The sequence below is a fragment of the Copadichromis virginalis genome, linkage group LG15 (assembly GCF_057382275.1).
Source record: "Copadichromis virginalis isolate Kocher_CV1m ecotype Utaka linkage group LG15, C_Virginalis_male_GT1.1, whole genome shotgun sequence".
NCBI lineage: Eukaryota > Metazoa > Chordata > Actinopteri > Cichliformes > Cichlidae > Copadichromis > Copadichromis virginalis.
In genome coordinates this window covers 24,793,451-24,817,629 of record NC_140632.1, presented here as the reverse complement: position 1 = coordinate 24,817,629, position 24,179 = coordinate 24,793,451, and the positions used below count along the sequence as shown (strand labels likewise).

At 42.0% G+C, this 24,179-nt stretch overlaps 1 protein-coding gene across 3 annotated transcripts in view; it reads right to left on the bottom strand.

Annotated features, from left to right (window-relative positions):
• The window catches only part of LOC146692539 (unconventional myosin-VI), a 156,626-nt gene that overhangs the window by 104,411 nt on the left and 28,036 nt on the right, over nucleotides 1-24,179 (bottom strand). For all 3 annotated transcript variants that reach the window (XM_085432657.1, XM_085432658.1, XM_085432659.1), the window contains exons 2-10: nucleotides 19,508-19,642; nucleotides 12,190-12,259; nucleotides 10,903-10,976; nucleotides 8,787-8,916; nucleotides 7,967-8,072; nucleotides 6,164-6,219; nucleotides 5,990-6,087; nucleotides 5,339-5,503; nucleotides 982-1,062 (exon numbers count right to left, since the gene is read on the bottom strand). In XM_085432657.1, the coding sequence (XP_085288783.1) occupies nucleotides 982-1,062; nucleotides 5,339-5,503; nucleotides 5,990-6,087; nucleotides 6,164-6,219; nucleotides 7,967-8,072; nucleotides 8,787-8,916; nucleotides 10,903-10,976; nucleotides 12,190-12,259; nucleotides 19,508-19,624 (897 nt within the window). In that variant the 5' untranslated portion in view covers nucleotides 19,625-19,642. The remainder of the gene's footprint in view (nucleotides 1-981; nucleotides 1,063-5,338; nucleotides 5,504-5,989; nucleotides 6,088-6,163; nucleotides 6,220-7,966; nucleotides 8,073-8,786; nucleotides 8,917-10,902; nucleotides 10,977-12,189; nucleotides 12,260-19,507; nucleotides 19,643-24,179) is intronic.

Below are 24,179 nucleotides of genomic sequence, written 5' to 3'. Positions count from 1 at the left end.
TTATCAGTGAAGACACACACGTGCTTCACAGGCAGGTTTCTTCTTCTTTTCCCCCATAAAAAAAAAAAAAAAAAAAGACTATTTCACACATTGACAAATAAGTTAAAGCCAACTTCTTAGATCTTTTATTCTTTTCTGAAAAGCTCCCACTGGACAAACAGACAGAGTGATCGGAGAGATAAGAGAGGCTCGCTCACACAACGACTGTGAGAAGAAAAGCGGAGCTGGAGGGCGTAACGACGTGAACGAATCTGCTGAGTCGGGTTTAACAAGGAGCTAATGGAGTTTGCAAAGCGACCGTTTCCCTTCTTCCAGCCCACAGGGGCATGAGTCGACGTTTTTCTTCTCAGTTTTTAGAGTTTCCTTTCTAAGAAATGGAATTATTGGGGGACACAAATTTACTGCAGCTACAAGAGGACAAAAAGTCCTCTCTGCTGTTTAAAGAAAAGAAAAAAGGGAAAATTTGCAGCTCAAAAACTCAATTTAGCAACTAAACTTGTTTGTGGAAACCAAATCACCTCATCAGATCTGTATCTGATCTATCTAAACTCGCAGTTTTTTTCCTACTCTCTGCTCTCTATGATGTCACAGAGTGTGGATATCCCAGATATGATCACCTCCGGCAAGAATCCCCACCCACCTGCTGTCCAAACTCAGTGTTTATGAGTGGCAGCCAATCAGAATACAGTTTACTTAAAGGAGGAGGGGCTAAAACACCTCTTTTCAGATACAGGATGATTTGAGAAGCTGCACAGGTCCCAGAATCATGAATATAAGAATTATTCTGAACTCTGTTAGAGCAGCTTTGCATGATTCAGAGTTCAACAATAAAATATACAACTGGAATGATCAGTATGTTGCTTTATTGCTGTAATATCGTAATATCAGCCTCACATTTCAGTGAAACTGTGTTTTTCTGCTTATTTTGTGGTCCAGGTTTCATAAACTGGTTGAACTCAGAGACTTTTCTGCATACTGTACCTCTGGGCTCTTCCGATTCTGCATGATGTGCTTGTCTGTGTCTTTGGTAGCGAAGAACCGAGTGCATCCTCTGTTCAGGTACTGCAAAGCAATGAGACACAAGAGAGAGGAAAGATGAGCAAAGTTTCAAAGGCAGATTAAAAAGAAAGAGCACATCAGAAATCACCCGACATTATACAAGCCGGTGTGGTTAACCTCGTGAGCTGTTCTTGTGCAAGTCTGCCATTATAAAAAAAAAAAAAGACTCATAAGATTAATCCACCGTGCTTTCATTCGAGCAGAAATGCCCTGAACTTCTTCCTCAGACCACCATGGGGGGAAAGATCTGCTAAGTTGGGTCTTTTAGCTTCTTCGATTGTTTGGGTCTCGACTTCATAAATGTAACTATCACGCAGTTTGTCAGCTTCAAAGAACAAAAAAGGTTTTTGAATCGCACTCGGCAGACAGAGGTGGTCTTTGGAGTCCAGAGTCCTGAAAACTACAAATAAAAGATAAAGATCCAAAACTATCAGACATTAAAGGCTGTTTATCCTCAGACCCCTGGACTGACAGCAGCTTTGATTTTTTTATCTCTGGTTTGCGGTTTTTAACTTAGTATTTAGTTCGTTGTCATAGCTTTTATAAATCCTGGGGGGAAAAAACTAACTCATTTTGATTATTTATCCATTCTTTTTAAATGTATGTATTTTTATTGGCACTCCCTGCTCTGGAAAGCACTTGCATGAAAAGTACAACTGAAATAAAATTATCATCACTGTGTTATTATAAATATGCAAAATCAGAGCCATGGAAATACATTTTAATAACTGATTACATTAAGGAGGACTGCACAAGCTTCAGACTAGTATAACTAAGGGAAAAATAATATTTTCAATAGAAAATGTGAATTTCTGTAGTCTTATATGAGTCACTTACTATTATCAGCATTTTTCTTAAACAACTTTATTCGTATATTTATCTCAGAGTGGAGTTTAGGTTTAGGCTCGTCCTGTGAAGTTGTACATCTAAAACACTTCAAGATGCAGTTTCAAAAGGTAAAAAATGAGCAGAAATGAAACAAATCCAGCTAAATGTCCTGTTGTCAAAGTTAAAACATAGCAACAATAACTAGAAATGAAGCAGCAGAAACTGGCGTTTTTGCACTAATGTCATTTTCCGACTCGAGTGTTTGAGAGGCGGCCTCGCGCCTCCATGTATGGAAGCGCTTTGTTTTACGGCTTAAATCATCAGTCAAATGGGAACGCTGTGCTCTCAGAGTTTGTGTGCAGGAAACGCTTTGCTTCAGAGACGGTCAGAGTTCACCTGGATAATTGCATTTGCATTAAAAGCAGCTTTGCTCTGCTGACATCCTCCTCCTCTCTTCACAGACACGAGATGACAGTGGCTCTGGTGCTCACCTCCCAGGTGTCTTGGGAAGAGGGGGAGGCTGGTTCGAGCCAGGGCTTATGTTGTTTGCAGAGGCGAGCCCTTCTCTCGCCGAGAAGATGAACATAAACAAAAACTTTCATTAGAGCCGAAGCCACCGGGAGGACCGAATGTCCTCCATTTCCCCGGCAGACCGCCGATGGGAGCGTCTCGTTTTCCTCCTGAAAAACCTCAGAGTCACCCCGCCGAGGTGAAATGCACCTCGGCCCCTTTACTGCAGTAAATACTTGAGTACTTTTTCTCAAGATTTCTGGGACTTCATGTAGCTTCCATTGCATCCTTCTGTCCTTCTCTTTTCCAGCCCTCCTTATTCCTTTGTTTCCTGGCTTCTATCCTCCTTCTGGTGCTTCCTCAGTTACTTCCACCCTCTCTGCCTCCTGTCCTGTATGTCTTCTTTTCACACTCATCTATTCTACTCATCTAGACTACTCTTATATTTATGTGGTTCGTTATGTCCTTTCTTTTCACCTTTCTACCCTCCATTTCTGTCTTCTTTCCTTCCCTCCTTCAGCCTTGTGTTGTCTACGTCCTTAATTTCCATTTTCTGTCTTTCCCTCTTTCTTCCTTTGACTCCTTATTTCCTTAATCTAGCCTCGTTGGTTACCGCTTCTATTTCTATTTCCTTCTTTCCACCCTTGCATTTGTTTGCATCTTGCTTCCTTCATCTTATCTGTTTCCTTCTGTCCTTCCTTATAGCTTTCTTCCCATTTCTTTCCTTCTTTATCATCTTTCCTCAACCTCTATCCCCTCTTCCACCTCTTCTAAAAAGTGAAATTCTTCTGTCTTTTTACTTTCCTCCTTTTTCCTTCCTTCCCGCCTTTCCTCCTGAAACAGCATCTTCCCATATTGCTTCCTTCTTTATTCACTGTTTTTCTTCCTTTACCTTTTTGCTTCATGTTCTCTTCCCTCCTTAGAAAAAAAGTGCACTTCATGTCCTCTTCAGTATTTGATGATGAAAACACCTTCTTGCTCTCTTTGGAGTCATCAGCACTTTGACCCTTTAAACAAGCCTTCGTGGACCTGAACACACCTCAGCTCCTCCTGTGATGCACAAAAGCTGAACTTCAGGAGTTCATCACGGCTCAAACCGTGTGAGCATTTTTCTCCCTCCGCATCATCGGGGGAAAGTGCAGATGCATGAACCATCAGAAGATGCAGGTGGTGTAATAAGTTGCAGGGGGACAGGGGCGGGTGCCGTAGAGCAAACGTCGGAGGTGAGAGTAGATGATTGAATTTAGAAGCTGCCAATAAAAGAAACGACCCTGAACAAAGAAAGTGACCTCAGGTTTTCTTCTTCTCCTCCAGAAGATGTGAGTATGAGGATGAGTCAGCTCTTCTCAGGTGAACCAAAAGAAAGCAAAACCATCATCTCTCAGTCTGTTTGCTTTTTAACTTTAATTTGCTGTCATGATTCTTGTGTATCTGTGATGTTGTTGTTTTCCCTAAAATCCGGTTGCTAAGCACTCAGAAGTCACACGTTCCCGTCTAACCTCTCAGCTCTGTCACAGATTACATGTTAGAGCGTTGACGGCACAGAAATCAACACGAGTTCATCACCGTCATGTAACAGCCATCACGGCTGCTTTTGCCTCCGTTACCTCAGGACTGTGGACGTCTGCGTTTGTGGCTGCAGGTGGCAAACCTGATGGCAAACACGAGCACCTGACACCCCCTCTCCCCGCTCTCCATCCACCGCTGACAGCTGATAAACAGAGCATGTGCAGCAGGTGGGCTTTACTGAGGATGAGCTGCCCCCTGCTGTTCAAACAGGGAAAGAGCAGGCTGAATTTCTTAGTTTAAAGGGTGTGACATCTGACTTTCTTGGATTTTGAAACCATTATTTAGATCTTTTGGAATCCTCCTAACATAGAGTCGACCCAGGAGTCACACCCACACCAGGCTCTGCAGACTTTGAGCACACACAGCCGACGCTTCACATGAGGTCAGTGTATGTACACGCATGAACCACAAGCTCAGCCTTCAAACTGCTTCAAACACTCAGTTCCACATAGTTTTTTCAACCCTTGGATCTGTATGACATCACGAGGGATCATCTTCTCTTCGTGAAGAGCAGCCAGTCAGAAGAGAGCTGGCTTAAAGGGGGAGGAGCTAAATTGGCTTGTTTCAGACAGAGGACAAATATAGAGAGCACAAGAGCACAAATATGGAGTTGGAGGGAGTTTAGGCTTCAGACAGAATTATGTAATAACAAAAAAATTCTACCGTTACCCGTTTTTGATTCAAACCTAACAACTGCAGGCAGAGGCACTTCAACCTCGGCTGCAATAACTAAACTACAAACACAAACCAAATCACTGTGCAAGAGCAACATCGAGAGCCTCGAGTGCTCCTGGCAGGACGTAAACAGTAATGGTGTGCGATGCTGGAAGCAGAAAGAAAGTAGTTCTCCTGGAATTTTTTGTATAACTAAACCAATTTAAATTGTAAAAAAGCATTTTTAATGCAACTATCTGACCAATAATATTACTGCTGTACAGTTAACTGTACTGCTGCACTGGCTGAGAGTAAAAAAACAGAAATAAAGTGATAAAAATAACACAGCAGCATCCAGAAGTTGAACCGTGGGCTTGGAAAGTCATCCCTCTCTTCTTTATTTTGATTATTTTGGCAGCAAACATGACTTAAACATCAGGAGACTGTGGTGTTTTGAGGACTATTTTCAGTGGCGGATTAAGATTTTGGGCAGCTCGTGGTAATGAAGGACTTTTGTGGGGTTTGGGCTTTGATGAAGAAGAACACACTCAGTGCTGGTTTGACAGAAACAAGAAAAATACAGAGTCCTTCCATCAAGTCTGCGATCAGGCCCCCACCCATCATCTGCACCTCCTCCATTCATTCATCAGCCATCAGCCCCCGCCCATCTGATTGGGCTTATCGAGCGTCAGGATGATAAAAATCTTAATATCCGTACCCGGAACGTGTCCGGAGAGCTGAGGTGAAACTTCTGCCGGATGTCTTCGGGAGCTCCGGCACACAGCCGGTAGAAGATGTGGTAGTTCCTCTCCTCGGGGCTCTGCCGACAGATCCTCGACTTCTCCAGCAGGTAGTGCGACACGAAGCCGCCCACGACGGCGTTCTGAGGAGGAAGAGCAGGGGAAAAACCAAAAAAAAAACCTCATTTATGGCATCTATCAGCGCGTTTCATCTTCATATCCTGCCACTTTGTCATTATAATAAATTATATGGTGAATTAAATGGAAATTAAATATTAAATATAAAGAATTTATCTCATATTATAGTTTAAAGAAGAAAAATGTAGATAATAAAGCTGGAAATCACAAAGAAGAGTCTGCCTTTGGGTAACATGGAAATACGGTGATTTATAGGACACATAAACAAGAGCGAAACAAAAGAGATAAATGATCATAAGTGAGGCCTCATTACTGAGTTTATGCTGCGTAAGCATCTGAGATGGCAGAGGGCAAATCGCGTCTCTTCACAAAAGCAGAAAGATCAACGTAAACAGATCGTGCTGAATAAGTGCGGCTTCATTTGTAATTCATAACTTTCATCAGCAGACGTTAAAGCTCGTGATCGACTGAGCGAGAACGGCCCTGAGCACCTTCTCGTTGAAGTGGATCTCCACGAACTTCCCAAAGCGACTGCTATTGTTGTTCCGGACAGTTTTGGCGTTCCCGAAGGCCTCGAGCAGAGGGTTCGCTGCAAGGGAGAAAGAAGTCGAGTTCAAACTCAAACCTCAACAGGAAGCTGATGAGAGAAGCAGAAGCGACCTCACCTTCGACTATCCTCTCGTCGATGTCCTGACCCGTTCCGTACGAGGTCGTCAGGTATCTGCAAGCACAGCACATCATCAACACCTGAGAACACGCGATTCGTCTGTCATTTTAAAGCAGAGGTTCTCACAGGTTTACAGCCTTGAAGGTTTTTTAAAGCAAGTAAACATTAAAGTTTGTTCAATAAAAACTGTTTTTGTTGGACCATATTTCATTTTTAATACTGCTGAAAATGCTGTAAGAAGGAGGAAGAAGACCATTTCTGATATTCAACAAAACAAATCCGGTAGATTGTCAGATGTTTGTGTGAAAGCAAAGAACAATGCTCTGCAGGAAGTACAACTGTGTTAAATATTTAGGTTAAAGTGATCAGAAAAGCAGAAACTCTGGGTTTACCAGAGGGTCACTGCACAGGTTTAAGGCTGCCGCAGTGCTCCTGGTAAACGACTCTTATATCGAGCTTTTCCACTGGAGCACTTAAAGCACTTGATACATCATGCCTCGCTCCCCTATTCACATGTATTCATGCTCTGATTAACACACTGTTCCCTCCCTGAGGACACATTTGCCTTCCAATTAGTAGATGACCTACAGTACAGTTTCCTGTGACCTCCACAGAAACGCTTCCTTTCTGCGAAAAACTGGCAAAACAAAGCCCAAACCTGCAGTTCCTCAGACGTCCACTAGAGGCTGGCTTCATCGGTGAGACTCCCACATTACTGCAGGTGAATATTTTAACACCTCACTGCTTAAACCTCGTGCCTGCTAAGTGAATCACCGAACTGGAGCATTTTTATTGCGGTTATCTGAGCGATGACATCACTTCCTGTGTGGTACCGACCATCCAACAAGTCTACAGAGAGGACCTTTAATAGTTTGGTACTCAGCAGATATCTCTGCTAACCCTTTCATCCAAATAGGCTCATTTCTGGCTTCAATCGCCCACCAGCGATCGCGGCTCAAGAGTTGGGAGTTCGCCTTGTAGTTGCCGGTGCGAGCCCCGGCTTGGACGGTCTTGCTCATTGTGTCCTTGGGCAAGACACTTCACCCCTACTGGTGGTGGTCAGAGGGCCCGGTGGCACCAGTGTCCGGCAGCCTCGCCTCTGTCAGTGCGCCCCAGGGTGGCTGTGGCTACAATGTAGCTTGCCATCACCAGTGTGTGAATGTGTGTGTGAATGGGTGGATGACTGGATGTGTAAAGTGCTTTGGGGCCCTTAGGGACTAGTAAAGCGCTATATAAAAACAGGCCATTTACCATGGATAACACCGTGACATCTTACTGAAAAGCTGCTTCAGAGGAGAGCATTATTAGAATCACCGGCTCTCACCTGCCTGTAAACGTTTCTGCTCACATCGTCTAAACACTGTAATGTCACAGCTTTTAGCATGTCCAAAGTCCAGATTTTGTGGGAGCATTTATCAAATACCGCTTTTAATAATCAAATAAGTAATTTCTTAAGAAAAACTGCAAAATATTTTAAACTCTGAGTTATCAGAATAACTGAGTAGAAAATATTTGGGGTCAGTGAGTCAAATGAAACAGGACATTTAAATGAACTAAAACAGGCCTTTTAACCATTTTACGACCTTTTCTGGACAAAACAATCAATTAATTATGAAAACAAGCTGATAATTAAAATCACAAATGAGGTCAAATGAAAATCGATGATATCAAAACTGATTGTGTATATAAGCTCCGAGTACAGGTCACATTACAATAATCACACGAACATGAAAACGTGGATAATTTTCTCAGATTTGTCGTCGCCGCGTTCGCTGAAAGACGAGACCCTCGCCTCCCTCACCTGAGAACAAACTTGGTGTTTTCAGTCTTGCCGGCTCCAGACTCCCCGGAGACGATGATGGACTGGCTCATCTTCAGGACCTTCATGTCCCTGTATGCCTTATCAGCTGAAGACAGAGGCAGCAGTTAGATCAGACGCCACGCTGACCCCAAAAATCAAACAGATATTAAACCCCTGCGGTTTCAATAAGTCAGTCTGGTACCGTGATGTTCAGGGGACTCTGGGAAATCTGAGTGCTGGCTGCCCCCTAGTGAACAAATTGTGAACTACAACATTAACTCTCACCCTAAAAGAACTGCTTTTGGTATTAAATTATTAGAGGACGATTAAACTGATAATTTCTTAATGACTTTAATGATCTTGTTCAATTTGTGAAACATTAAAATAAGTCTTATAAAAATGACAGGGATTAGGACATTTTAAAGCATCCATGACCAAAAACTGCTTAAAAAGTCTAAAATAAAGATACTGACCTCTAAACCGTCTCAGGAGTCTTAAACTTTCTGAATATGTAAACAAACTTTGCTCAACTCGAGCAGGTTAAAATGAGCTCTGCAGAGATGTATCATGCCTTGTTCCCTCCACAGGTAGATTTCACTAACTAACAGAACATTTCTTGTCTCTCCTTTAATGTGAGGCTTTCTGCTTACGATTTGTTTGTGTTTTTAAAATCACGGCAAACGAAAGGTTTCCCTCTTTCTAAAAACACACCAAAAATGCTCAAACTGAGCTTTAGTCATGAGCACAGAACAAAAATGTGGGACAAGTTCCTGGAAATACTGTCCAGCATGTAAAAGTTGTGATAAACTGAGCTGCTCACCAATGGCGTAGACGTGCGGCGGCAGCGTGCCCAGCGACCGGCCCCGGTACTTCTTGATGGTCTCCTGCGAGTAAAGCTTCGGGATGTCATAGTACGGGTTGACGGCGATCAGGATGTTTGCTACAAATGTCTGAAAGAAGAACAAGAACAAGAGGAATAAAAATCACTTATTTGGCTCATAAAACCAACAAAGTCTCTAATTTCTCTGCCTCCTCCTGAAGGAGCAGCAAACGTTTTCTTTCAGCACTTATAAAAAGTGAGAGGCTCCAAAATCTGTCAGAGTTTAACGGAATCAGGATCAGAAAATCTGAATTTCTGTACTGATCCAAACTCCATATCAGCCAGTAATACGAGCATTCAGCCACATCTCAAGAATTTCAAGAATTCATAAAACTCCTGAGCATCACATTGTGATTGAGGATTGTGTTTCCAGTCTTCATGGAGGTTACAATGATTATATTGTGTTTTCAAAAGTTTTGGAGAGGTTTAGATTTACATTTATAATCGCTGCAGAGATTTCTAAAGCTTTACAATATCCTCATTTATCAATAAAACCTGATTTATATCAGAAATGCCCTCTGTGAGCTTCACAGTGCAGTTCCCTCCTCGGCCACTAGGTGTCAGTGTGGACCAAGTCTGACTCCAGCTGACATCAGTTGGAAGCTTCACAGGAAAATGGAGCTAAATAGCAAAGGCAGCAGAGGTCACATGAGCCCCTGCTGGGTGCTCAAGGTGTGAGGCCGGGCCGAAAAGCCCCCTGGGGTGAAAAGACACCCTGTGTAGCCCCGCTGCTCCTATCAGAGCCTCATGTGGAGGAATAATCATCAGCTGAGGGTTTGCTGGTAAGCTGAAGACTCTGGTTGGCCCACATATGTTTCATCTTAAGGACTTGAGCAAAATTATAATTATTTAAATAATAGCAAACACGTGACAGCCGTCCTCTTTATCTGGATGGACATGAATAATTACTGAAGTCTTTTTGAAGTGACAAGAGCCGAGATCATTCATGAACCCCGTGAAGTGAAGACATCCATATGAAGGAAAAATAATAATAATTAAAAAATAAAACAGTTATTCAATCAGTGTGAAAGTGAGTTTTCAAGAGCAACACAAAATGCAATGCAATAAAAAGTAACTAACAAAAATTCATTTTTAGTGAGTAAAATCGGACTAATAATGAAAAAATAAAGAAAATAGAAAAAGGAAAATGTAGAAATAACTGCAACAATTTTAAAAAAGCAAATAAAAAAACCTTTAAACTGATTAAATGAATAAATACATATATAAATAAAGTTATTTAAAAATAAATTTACTAAGGAAATCAACAGGAACTAGAAAAAATATCAGAAATAAAAAAACAAAAATTCAGTTAAAAAAATTAAAAAAATGTAAAAATCAAAAAAGTAAAATTAAGGGGAAATAAGTGAAAAAAAATAAGAGCAACAAGAAAAAACAAATACTACAAACGAATCAGAAATATTAATTGTCACATGTTGATGCAAAAAAAAAATCTAATAAAGTTTGATCTGATTTATATGAGTTGTTTTTAATCTATTCATTCATTAAACGTTTTATTTTGGCAGCTTCAGTCCTCCGTACATTACATGTATATTTACACAGTAACCTGCACACATGTTATTTTTTCTGATGCCTTTGTTTCAGGCGAGGGTGGAGTAGATCTCTGCTTCAGTGGAGTGTGGAAACATGACTGAGCGTGCGGCCCGCCCACAGGTGGTGCGGGCAGGTCACGACCAACGCTTTGTGCTGACACGGCAGCTGGTTTCCTTCATCGGGTGATGATAACGTGTGACGTTGTCTTTCCGAGGTCGGAATTATTTTGGTTCGGTGTGAAATTTTGACTTTTTACGATCAGAGGAAACGAACCCCGAACCTTTATAAGTTTTTCTTTTTGCTTTTGTGACCTTTTGGTGTTTATTCTTTCATTTTCAGCGCCACAAGTTCACCTGAAGGCTGAGCCTCAGGTGTGTCCTGTGCATTTAACACACCATTGAGTCCAGGAGTGAATACAGCACGCCGAGGATGAGGACGACCTCACAACCGTTTCTGTTTCACAGTATTTCACCGACCGGCCGCTCCCCCTCATGTCTGTACTTACATAAATTTTGTCTTTGCTGTATCTCACTCGGATGTTGTTGAGCAGCGTGGCTTCATTCAGGTACATCAAAGAGCCTGAGAGACACAAGCAGGACAAAATGTTACTAAACTCAGCAGAGCAGCGGATCCACGCTGCACATCGCATCATCCATCGGGCCGAGAGCTCACGTGAAGGTGGTTATCAGTCAGACTGATAACCACCTTCAGCAGCATGTAGCCAATCAGAAACAAGCATAGGTTTACTCAAAGCAGCTGAATTTACAGAAAGGAAAAAACAAAAAACAAATAACAGTGCCACTCGAGAAATGTGAGGATGCTATAGACACAACAACATCATCAACAACAACAACAGCTGTCGGCAAACCAGCAGATTATATGAGAGGAAAACTGCAGTGTGCAGGGTTTTATCAGTCGGGGGCACATAGGGAACCCAGACAGCATAACATGAAAATACTGCAATAAAGTGATTAAAACTGCACTTCAGCAAAGTAATTAAATGACTGTAGATACTAATAAACAGCAGGGTCTTCAGGGAGGGCCAATGCCACCCCATCCCCTCCCTGTAGATGCACACCTGGCTGCATAAAAAAAGCTGCATTTTAACGTGCGAATAGCTTTCAATACCGGGTACTCAAACCTCACCTTCTGCAACACCAGGAGAAAAGTGTTTAGCCTACAAGAGGTTCTTTTATTTTAAAAATCGACCTGATTTCCTACCCTCTGCAGCTCTTTAAACAAGCAAAAAACTCATTATTTAAGCGAGGAGAAGCATAGTGACACAGTAGGAGACTGTTCTGAGTGGGCATCATCATGATGGCACTGCGCCCGGTGCATTCCCGGGAAAAGACTGGAAGAACGCCTCATAAATAAAATCTATTTAAAGCCACGATGGAAAATCTGAAGGAAAAAAGAGACGACTTGGTCCGTTAATAAATTTATGAATATCACTGCTGCTTTGTTTAGACTCAGAAATATCAGACCAACATTTGCTGACGTGCATCCTGTTATAACTCTGTGTTAAAGCTGAATTTAACTCAAATTACAGATCAGCAAGTAAAATTCCTGCAATAAAAATACTCCTATATGGAACTTTATTTCCTTTTTGATGTGCATCAAGAAAAGACTTTAGACCAGGGGTGTCAAACATAAGGCCCGGGGACCAGAAACAGCTGATCCCAGACTTCCAGAGTAACAGCAGCTTAAGGAGGACGACAAATGTCTAATGTCAAATATCTAAAAAAAGGAGGAGCCAGATCTGTAGGTGGAGCGATGAAGCACAAGTACTCACAGTTATCCTCCACATGTTTGTTGACGTCATCCTCTGCAGGGAAGACTTGGCTCACCGGAGCCAAAAACGTCTGAGAGAAAAGAAAAGAAAAGAGAGATTTATTATTATGATGAAATAAACTGTCAGCTTAATGTATTTAAACTGAGTTAATTTATACAGAGGGGCTTTAAAAACTCAGTGCATGATGCTGTTGATGCATGATGCACCTTCGACAGAGTTCATGGGTTTCTTTCATGTTCATGTTTTTAAATGATGGCTCCAGCAGGGTGAGTGTCATCTACCGGTTGCTGCAGACACGATGAATTATTTGGAGGCAGGAGGTAACGGGATCAGGGCGACGGGACTGTCCAATGACTGAGATGCAGAGAAATGCCGCGCTGCATTATTAACATCCAACTACTGACTTTCGATCGGGTCGGCAACAATCCCGGCTCCACTCAAACGTCTGAAACCGCCGACTCATTCACGTGGTCTCGAGGTCAGCACAACCAGCTCAGACCTGGCGCCAAACTTAGCGCTCAGTTTTGAATTTTGAAAGTGTGAAAGTAAAAACAACAAATTTAATTTCTTAAAAAGAAAAAAAACATTTGATGGTTTTTGCATTTCTGTTGCTCTTTAATGCTCCGTATAATTAGCATTTACCTGAGGGCTCAAACTAAAATCAAAGTGCTCTCTGTTTCACTGTTCCACCTTCAGCTTTCTTTTACTCTAAAAGCTTTGGAGCATTAGCTCTGCACACATGACTTCGAGCTGAAGCCGGCCATGCTGAACCAATGCTGGAGGCTTTACGAGGACGTGTGACCTCAGTGTTTTGGAGTGCGGGGGCGTGTGTGTCGTATTCGTGTGATCTTAAAGCCGATCGCTGCCAGCTCCTGAAGGCCCCGGCAGACTCTCACTCCTTTGAATCGGGCTCTTTAAAGAAGCGCTGCAGGCCTCGGCTCGAGCCAGAGACTGACGTACAGCCGATTCATTCTTTCCAGTGGTGGCATGTTCCACATTCTCAGCCCAAGCTGGACCGATTCCACAACACTGCGCCGCGTGAGGACAAGGGGGGAAATAATGTGTTATAGCACAGCCAGCTATTACTTCAGTGTTACTACTGAACCTTCCTGGAATGTGCAGACCCCTACAGAGCTGCTTCTGAGCAGGGATCAGTGGACACTTCAAGGCATCTGAACATGAAGAGCTCTGAAATGGCCAGAACCTGACACTGAACCCTAAACTTCACGGGGAGCCAGTGTAAAGAGGACTCGTCTGCCAACAGTGTGGGATGAGGTGTGAGGTACATGTTAGAAGAACAGCTAAATTGGTCCCAGTGAATATCAATGCTCACCATAGCACACCATCAGTTTCATCAGTTTCCAGCCTTTTCTCCAGCTTTCCAAACCCAACAGTCCAGAACTCACACACACGGCGTTCCCACAGCGCCATGCTAACTGCTCAGGGAGGCCTCAGTGAACACAACAAGGGACCTGAAGTGTTTTTGAACTCCCCGGGGTCCCAGTTTGATCAAGCATCTGCTGCATGCCCGGGAGCGAGCCCGATCCACGCAGGCCCTACCCCCAACATCCAATTCCACAACACCACAGGACACTCCCAGAGGTCCTGTGACCCCACCCCCACCCCGATGCTTCAGAGTTGTTTAACAGTAGCACCCCCAGGCTCCTACCTTTCTACCTTTAAAACCCGGAGAGCAGCCAAATGGCTGGTAGGCTTTTAGCTAAGCTTTAGCTTCAGCCAAGTGGAAGCTAAATTGGCTCTTCATTCATATGTAAATTAGGTTGTTACCTGGGAATTCTGGAGGGAGGGGAGTGGGGGTGTGTGGATGAGGGGGTGGGCGAGCTGCTAAAAGCTGTGAACTTCCTTTTGTGTTTCATCTTGATGCATTCTCAATCATCCAGGGAAATAAATCTCCAAAAGTCACCAACTTGGAGTGTTTCAGTTTGCCATCTTAGGGAGAATCAACACACATGGGTGTATGTCCTTTGTTGCTGCGATTTATTGATAAAAACAGTACAAAAAACCAACCATTTGTACACATATTTACAAATGGCCTGCTGAGTGGTGCACGGAGCATGTTCATTGGTTCATGGACCTCCCTGAACTAATGGCATTTATTGCAATTGTCATCTTGCGGGGGGTTAACAGGGTTCCATCTCTAAATGACTGCTGGTCAGCAAACCTGGGAAACCCACAGATAATTGGAACTATGGCACGAAACCGCTTCCAAGACATCATGCAACACCTACGCTTTGATGACAAGTCCACCTGCAGTGATCGAGCAAAGACTGATAAGTTCGCTGCAATTTCCAGTGTGTGGGGATCATTTGTCACCAACTGCATCACGTGCTACAACCCTGGTCTACATATCACCGTTGATGAACAGCTTTTCCCATCAAAGACTCGGTGCTGTTTCCTGCAGTATATTGCAAGTAAACCTGACAAGTTTGGGATCAAGTTTTGGGTGGCTTGCGACCTAAAATCCAAGTACATTTGCAATGTCTTCCCATATCTTGGCAAGGACCCCAATCGTCCCACTGGGGAGAGACTTTCTGAAAATGTAGTAATGAGAGTTGGCTCACTCTCATGTAGCTGGGAAGAAGGCAAGAAAAGAACAGTTGCTTTGGACACAACCCTCCACACCTAGCCCTGGAAAAAGAGCCATGTGTCAAGATGACAAGTGGCCTGAAGTGGACCCGCTGCCTCAGTGAGACAACACCATAACCAAGCACCTTCTCAGACTGGAGGGCTGGGGATTCAGTCACAAGTAGGGCTGGGCGATATGACCCAAAATTCATATCTCGATATTTTTTAGTTGGATGGCGATATAAGATATATATCTCGATTTTTTTTTTTAAAGCCATAAGTTAAGAACAAAAAGAGAGTTCTTAGTCACACTGTGTCCCAGATGTCACACGGGCACTTTTATTTACATACAGCGTAGATGTACATGAAGAAATTACTTAAAAATAAATTATCAGCATTTATTAAATAATCATGGCCCATAAATAAAAGAAAACAATGTTGTTTTTGTGCATAACAAAAAGCTCACAATTGTGCAGTCAAAATGTAAACTAATAGACGCTGAGCATAATAACAAAGAGACAGATTTCACAGCTGCACCACGTCTCTGAACAGGTGCCATTTGTGGTCCTTATACACACACAGTACAGTAATATTACGTTGAAGCACAGTACGTATCACTCCGCGAGGCTCCTCCTCGGTAGCCGTAATCCTCCGACAATCCATCAAGCGGTGCAGCTCCGTAGCTTAGCAAAGTCATATTAAAACATTTTTTGACAGATTGCTGAGCGCCGTGTTCCACATAAAATCGGTTCGCGGTCAGTAAGCACAACCAGAATTCATACATAAGGCGCACTGTCGAGTTTTGAGAAAATGAAAGGATTTTAGGCCGTGCAGCTCCTCCGGGCTGCATGTCGTTAGCGCGGTTAGCTCGTTAGCGCGGTTAGCTCGCTAACACGTTGACGCCGTCCAGCCCCACGCACGGGACGATCCGCGGTAACTCGCTAACGGAGATTTTCCGCTTTCATCTTGTCATTGCCTGCAGGTGAAGCTATGGGGGAGGGGGAGTTGTGTTCAGTGAAGGAGAGGCGAGGCCGAGTAACGTTGCGTAGAGACAAAAGTGGACGAAAGAGAGGCAAACCTGCGGCTCCACAAGTATAATTATAAGGTAACATAAGCTATATCGATATAAACGATATTGTCACATCTTATATCTCGTATGAAAATATATCGATATTTTTAAAAAACTCGATATATCGCCCAGCCCTAGTCACAAGTACTGTAGTATTTACCAAACAACCTGAAGCAGACTCAGATAAGTACTGCTGTGATTTGGTGGCATATAAATGCAATTAAATGGAATTAAGTTGCTTTTAATGTTGTGGCTGATCAGTGATTTGGATATTAAGGATTGGCTATAAACTGGTGCAACGAACTGGCCAAGTGGATGAATAGCTGGTGCAAGTGACTCATGGTTTATGGTACAAACAAAGCTAGTCCTCTTCCTGTTTCCAGTCTAATCAAAGCTAATAACTTCCTGGCACTAAAGCCACATCATCAAACTTCATCATCTTATTTCATTCTTGGCGAGAACAAAATAAGTTACAAAATAAGTAACTCCAAAATTGCCTTTTTAAGTATCTGCTGCAAAAATAACTTCATCTCCTTCAGTAATGCCCTTCAAACAGTTTTGTCCATCTGCAGCTCCGAGGCAGATCAGACACTCTCTGGGAAACAGAAACACAGACAAGGCCGGCTCTTTGTGAGCGATAGTATGACAGGGTCTCATGCTCTCTGTCTTTCCCCTGACGTCCATCCCGGGAGGCCGGCCAGCGAGTGAGCACATCGTCAGACACTGGCACAAAGTGGCTGCAGCGGGACAGACGGGACATTGTTCAGATTCAAGCCCAGAAACTCGCTCTGACAGCAGATCAGAGCATTACTGTTAAAATACTGTTTTCTGTGGTAAACCCAGAGAGGGACCCTTCCTACCAGGAAACCCTTTGAAGCAGGCTTTGTACTGCCTCGACCGATAAAACTGATTTATGGTGTTTAAGTTGGGGTCAGAACTGGTTTATCAGCTCCTTTGAGGCAAAACTCAGGGACCCTACTATTTTACTCACATGGCTCCAAGGTGCAAAATCCTCAGGTTTTTAACAAATCCACCTGAGACGGCAGACAGCTTGCACTCTTATACTGATCGACGCCATCAAAGTTTGCACTGCGAGTTCATTTTAGCCGATTTATTCAACGGGCTCGCGGTGCATGCCCACACGCCGCTTTGAAGAAAAGCAAAAAGGACTTTTCTGATGAGCAGCAGTCAGTATAATTACTGATTTTGTCCAGAACTGCAAAGACTCAGGAAAACTATTTTTAAAAACAGAAACAACACAGTCTAATAGCAGAGGGCCGGGGTTAGCATCATCAGTCACAGGGTTGTTGCAGGTGATGATTTAAGGGTCGTCCACACAGGAAGCAACTAGTAGCACTTTGCTGACCACAGAAAGCCAATGACATTCAGTCACTTTAAGCAACAACGACTGAGATAACTGCTGAACGCTCAAAGTGGGCGGATCCTGAGTTAAAGCTTTCTCAGATTACAGACAGAAGACTGAAACAGCCTCCATTAGCGGTCCAATGCGTCAAGTCAGCTACAAAGACACAAGCATCATTTCCTGTGTTGATGCTCTCATCTTTCAGTTGCACAGTAAGGCGACTTATCTGACGCCATCGTCACGAAATATATTTTTGTCACGATGAATATCATGAAGATATTTTGTTAAAGAGGATGTGTGACCAGAAAACCAGAAGCTAGCAGCTCAAAAGGGGCGACATCACTGATGACACTTAATATAAACTCAGTTGTTAACATATCATTGACACGTCACGATATTCACACCCTGAAATGAGACCACAGCAAGCAACAGCAACACCACAAAGGCTGGTTCTGCTCGTAACGTGAGGTCTCATATTTCATCGTATTTCTTTGACTTCAGCACACGAGTGAGAGACTGATACACGTGGGACAAACTTCATTAATGCAAACCAACACACTGTGTGTGCAGAGGTGTAACGCTCCGAGTACACAAATACATAATAAAGCCATCTGTCTAGAAGCATCTTCATCAGCCTTTACTTGTTCCTCACATCTCACTTCTCTACCTGCACCTCTGTCAGTCGCTCCTTTGATAAAAATAATAAGACACGTATGTCAGATTCATGGAGCTTTTTGGTTCTTCAAATGAAAAACATCTATTTTTACACTCAAGTTTGTGCAAATGATTAAAAATAAAAGCCTTGAAAAGGAGTGAAGGGTTTCTGTGAAACAGTGAAATGTAGCAAGAAGGAGCAAGAAGGATACAAATGCTAAAGTGGAATTAATTATAATAAATATATATTAGTAGAAGGCCAGGTATGGCCATAGGTGAGGTAAATAAAGGTCAGTCCCAACAAAATAAAACGTTTATGTTAGCTGTCAGCGTTAGCTTACTTTTACTGTTCCACTAAAGATGGAAGAATGTGTGCAGTAAAAAATACTACTGAAGCAGGTACCGGGTACTTTTAAGGTGGAGTGTCTCCTCGTGTGTTTTATTGAATCCATGAATTGTTGTGAATCACTGAACACTTGAAATTCCCCAGTTGTAATTTTCCATCCATAACGGAGATCATTTCAAACTGGCGTGACATTTAAAATACATTTACCAGGAATCTCTCTGTAAATGCAGAGAGGCCCCGTTTATGCAGTCGTTTGCAGAGCAAATGTGCAAAGATCAGGGGCACAGTAAAAGGTGGAGTAAATATTTCTGGATAGAGATGGTGAGGAGGGAGATAAAAACCATAAAACTGGCTGTGTGAGTGTCGAATGACTGCTGTAAAAACTGCTGCAACTCATTCCAGTAAACGGCCAGAAATCCAGTGAGGCCAACCTTGTGCAACATCTTTTATTCAGAGAAAACATCCAGGAACGAGAGCCACTCTTAAAAGAACGCAGGATTAAAATCACTTTTCCTGTTTAAATATCACTCATGACTCAGGCAGGTGTGGAAACACACCTATGCGGTTCTGTGTTTTACAGGCTGACGGTAAATCAGTGAGGAGCCTCTTTAAAGAGGAACGCTGTCACTGCCAAGGCCTCTCCGAGGGGGAAGATTAGTGAGACGGACACCGAGCTTTAGGGGTTACCACAGCAACAGACTCTCAGTGACATTAAAAGCTTTGCTGAAGGCGATTCAGCACCTGATGCAGCAGAAAAGCGAATCAACGGAGGCGATATCAAAAAAAGCGCGTTTATCTTGCTGCACAGAGCCACTTGGCTTCTGATTAATCAGCACTTGAGCACCGGAGGTGAATCTCAGAGTGAACAATGCTTTATTGCTTCCAGAAAGGTGGCCTGAAGCCCCGCGAGCTAAGTGGGACATTAAATCATTAACACACAGCAGGTGAGAGCACATCAGATAAACCCATCAAAGAAGGGCCAGAGCGGACCGATCGATTCAAAACCATTTTCATCTCACTCATTCTTCTTCAAAATAAAAGAGGAAGGCATAAAAAGGCTGACGTAGAGGTGATGAAGCTACAGCTAGCCGTTTAAGTCTTTGCTTTGTGTTATTAATACAACGCTGATGCTTGGAGGTAAAATAAATGTCATCCTTCCAACCCGAGTCCTGCACACAGACATCAGGACGCAGTTGGGAAATTGGGGACGGTCTCGGGGTAGGAAGGCAGGCGAGTAAATAAGTCTGCAGTGCAGTAATAACTGCTCCTGTAAAGCAGGTAACCCTCAAAGTTTGCTCACCTTTCCCTTCTGTTTGAGGGGTTCGATGGTGAGGCTGTCAGCTCCGATGTCTACTATGGTTCCCAGCTGGAACCCGTCTGTTGGGTGTGGCGCCCACACCGGCTTCCCATCCTCCATCTCGCCGCTCTGAAGGCTCTGGAAAACATGACACACGACAGTCAGCGGCGCTCTTTCAGCTCCAACATGCAAACATTTCTTTCTGTTTAAAGCTCAGTTGGCTCCTAGTGTGTTGCCTTGATTGCACCTCAGCTCCTTGGTACTCGTTTCACTCAGCAAACCATAAAAATCCCAAACAGCCAATCACACAACACTGAAAGGATGCTGTACTCATGAGTGACATGTAGGAGGTGTGCCTCCTGTTTTAAAGTCTGTTTATCTCACTGCACCCTGATGACTTGCATTTCAAAATAATCTTTATTTATCGGACACTGTGCCACGATCCTCTGTCTGAAACAGTTTTAGCCCCTCCCCCTTCAGCCCAGCCTTCTTTTGATTGGCTGCCCCTCACAAACAGAAGGCTTAAACACGAGGTGGGTGGGGCCACCTACTTCCCTGACTTCCAAAGATATTTTAGAGCACAAACTTTGTTCCTGCATTTGTAACAGCCACGTTATTAAACCATTTTGTCTCTCTTTAGTTTATCAATGAAATGGACATCAAGATTAGAAATATTCATTATACTACAGACTGAAACACAGCACTGACTCTGGGCTTTCTGGAGATTTTTCTGACAGCAAGAAAACCAATTACAGTGTTAGTGAGTCAAAGCAGCAGCTGATCGCGTTACAGCGGTGACACAGGGACAGAAACTCCCTGAAGTCTCATGATGCACTCACAAATCTAGAATAAAATATAGAAGTCGGTTAAAAGGACATTCCAAATGTGCAATAAATGAAGTATTTGTCTTTAGCTTTAGTCATTAATAAGATTAAAACTAGCACACAAAGTAATGAAGTCTGAACGTTAGCATTCCTTAAACAATAAAAAACAAACCTAAAATAAACCAAAACCGCTCTGGAAACTGAACACAGTCAAAAACAAAGGCCCAAAAATTAAATAAAGGACAATAAATTTACAATAACATCGCTGAGGACAAAGCAAGGCACACCAGTGTTTATATTTTATCAGATTTTATGGATTGACAGCTGTAAAAATGATGATTTTCAACAGCTGTCATTCAAACATGAAACACTAAAAATCACAAAAATGACGCACTTTATAAAACAGCAGTGTAACGTTTAGGACTTGTTAATCCTTGTTGTAAGAAACAAAAGTTCGAAAAGAAAAGTTTCACAAAATATTCTTTTCCCCACAGACTGATGTGATGATTTCCATTTCTTCCTTACAGCGTTCATCGCACTACCACGCTAGCATCTTATGGAGTTAAATCAGGGCCATAATGTTTGTGTAGTTAAAAGAAAAATTTGAAATCAAAAATATGTAAACTGAAAGCAAAAGTCACATTTTTCGAGTGAACTTTTTAAAAGAAAGAGTTGGATTTAAAATAAAATCAAACGTTTTGAATATTTGTATTAACTGAAAACCCAATGGTTCTTTTATCTATTTCTCTGAGTAGACTTTATTTAAAAATTTTCAGTAATCTTTTTTTCATTATTATTATTTTTAAAAAAATCTATTCAGTCTCAGATTACATTTTTTCAGATTCAGATCTTTTAAATTAATGTACAAAAAAAATTCTTCAGGTTCGGATTTTTCTCTCAGCTTCAATTTTTTTTTTTCACTTTCAGATCTCTATTTTTCAGTTGCAGACTTTTGGCCCTGTTCTGGCCTGGTGGGCGTGGCTACACAGAGAGGGGCGGGGAATCATGAGTGACAGCAGACCGCTGCAGGCTCAAGATGGTCCATTTTTCATGTTGCCTTCAGGAAACCTGGAAATGAACATAATTTATCAAACACCTCCTGCACTGTATTATTTGATAATGTTTAGAAAACATGTCATGCATAACTGCTAAAAGTCAGTTACTAAAGCTCTTTCAAGCAGTAATGTGTACAAATTACGCCGTAACTGATCAATGTCTTAACCAAGACAAGAACTAACAGACTTAAAAACTCCTTTGTCCCACACGCCATCAAACTGTTTAACTCCTCTCTGGAGGGGAGAGGGAGGGGAAACAGGAGGACAAAGGAGGGGGGAACAACTAAGCTGTAGTGCCTCTTCACCTCACTGTACAATACCTTGTGCAATACTTTTTGTAAATAGTCAACAGTGCAATAGACTCAATACTTGAAATGTGCAATTCACTTGTATTTTTATTTTTTATTCCTATTTATTCTATTTATCCCCTTTGTATATTTTATTTATATTTGTCTCTGTATTTATTTATATATGTGTGTGTGTGTGTGTGTGTGTATATATATATATATATAACAATTCTGTAACTGTAACTTCGGTCGTTGCTGTGCTTTTTGGAAGTCGAATTTCCCAGAGGAACCCACCCGAGGGATTAATAAAGTTCTATCTTATCTTATCTTATCTTATCTTATCTTATGAGACGTTTTCCCAGCCACTACGTGAGAAGTGGTCATTTCCCATGCTCTCAAAGTAGCGCGCATTGTATCGGGTGGGGGCTGCTGTTAACTTGTCCCTCAGTGAACGATGGCGTCGTCTTCCAACAACACTGCTGGCGCGAACAATCAGGTGAGTTTTTAAGTTTGGAACAATTACACTGCAGTCTGTGAATACTACGAATTTAAGAAATGGCTATTGTTACGGTTAATTTTTCGGCTATTCTGTTTTTTTATTTTATAACGTTTTTTGCTGAAATGCTAGCTCAACAGAACCAGATAATGGATGGATGAGAGTCTTGCAATAAATTGCTGTAGCGCAGGTGATGAAGACTGCATCCCAAGCCCGATTAGTTATGGAGTCTTTTAAAATGTTTTCCATATTTTTGGGGAAGGATCAAATTGTTAATATTACTTTACCTTTCGAAGTAAGTTTCAGCCGAAAATGATAGCGAGGCGTTTCTGTTGAGCTAGCAAAAAACGTTATAAAATAAAAAAACAGAATAGCCGAAAAATTAACCGTAACAATAGCCACTTCTTAAATTCGTAGTATTCACAGACTGCAGTGTAATTGTTCCAAACTTAAAAACTCACCTGATTGTTCGCGCCAGCAGTGTTGTTGGAAGACGACGCCATCGTTCACTGAGGGACAAGTTAACAGCAGCCCCCACCCGATACAATCCGCGCTACTTTGAGAGCATGGGAAATGACCACTTCTCACGTAGTGGCTGGGAAAATGTCTCATAATTGATCAGTTACGGCGTAATTTGTACACATTACTGCTTGAAAGAGCTTTAGTAACTGACTTTTAGCAGTTATGCATGACATGTTTTCTAAACATTATCAAATAATACAGTGCAGGAGGTGTTTGATAAATTATGTTCATTCCCAGGTTTCCTGAAGGCAACATGAAAAATGGACCATCTTGAGCCTGCAGCGGTCTGCTGTCACTCATGATTCCCCGCCCCTCTCTGTGTAGCCACGCCCACCAGGCCAAAACAGGGCCAAAAGTCTGTAACTGAAAAATAGAGATTTGAAAGTGAAAAAAAAAATTGAAGCTGAGAGAAAAATCCGAACCTGAAGAATTTTTTTTTGTACATTAATTTAAAAGATCTGAATCTGAAAAAAATGTAATCTGAGACTGAATAGATTTTTTAAAAATAATAATAATGAAAAAAAGATTACTGAAAAATTTTAAATAAAGTTTACTCAGAGAAATTATAGATAAAAGAACCATTGGGTTTTCAGTTAATACAAATATTCAAAACGTTTGATTTTATTTTAAATCCAACTCTTTCTTTTTCAAAGTTCACTCGAAAAATGTGACTTTTGCTTTCAGTTTACATATTTTTGATTTCAAATTTTTCTTTTAACTACACAAACATTATGGCCCTGATTTAACTCCATAGCATCACCACATATGTGTGTCACCATACAGTATAGTATGTCGTGGAAACCCCTATGAGTACAGTAATCCGGTTGTTCAGTCTGACGTCACTAGCCGTGTCTGGGTCTAAACTCCGCTGCAGCTCCATATATCAAATGATCACTATGGCATTACTGAGAGTTGAAAAACTGTCTAAAGTCTTTCATCTTTAATAAAATGATCAGCGTTCTGCTCTACCAGGTGTAACAATTGAGTTTAACATCCAGGCATCCATGAAAACGGAATTTATGACATTTAACGGAGTTAGAAGTTAGCAGGAAGTTAGCTCGCTAGCTTCTATCGAAACACAATATAGCATGTCCTGACTGCGGGGTTTTGGAAACAAATTAAAACGTACAGCTCTGCTATCACTTCCAGCATAAATGAAGACAGAAAACTAAACAGCAGTGACGTTTGTAGGGTTACTGAAGTTGGGCTAGCTGGTATATAATGATGTGCTACGTGACCGCTAGCGACACAGCTATGTTAGCATAATATAAACAAGCTAACTTTTTTTCCACTCGATAAAAATTAACGTGAGTGTTCTCGGTGGAACAAATGTAATCGCATGGCAGGATGCTGTAAAAGGACCAAACTTCAGCCAGGAGAACAACTGAGATAATCCATCCACAATATGAGGTTAGTCATTCATATACTGCTGCATGGGCTGGGCTGTAGTTACATCCTAAGGTTTTAAAAACTGAGCTTAAATAAATGATT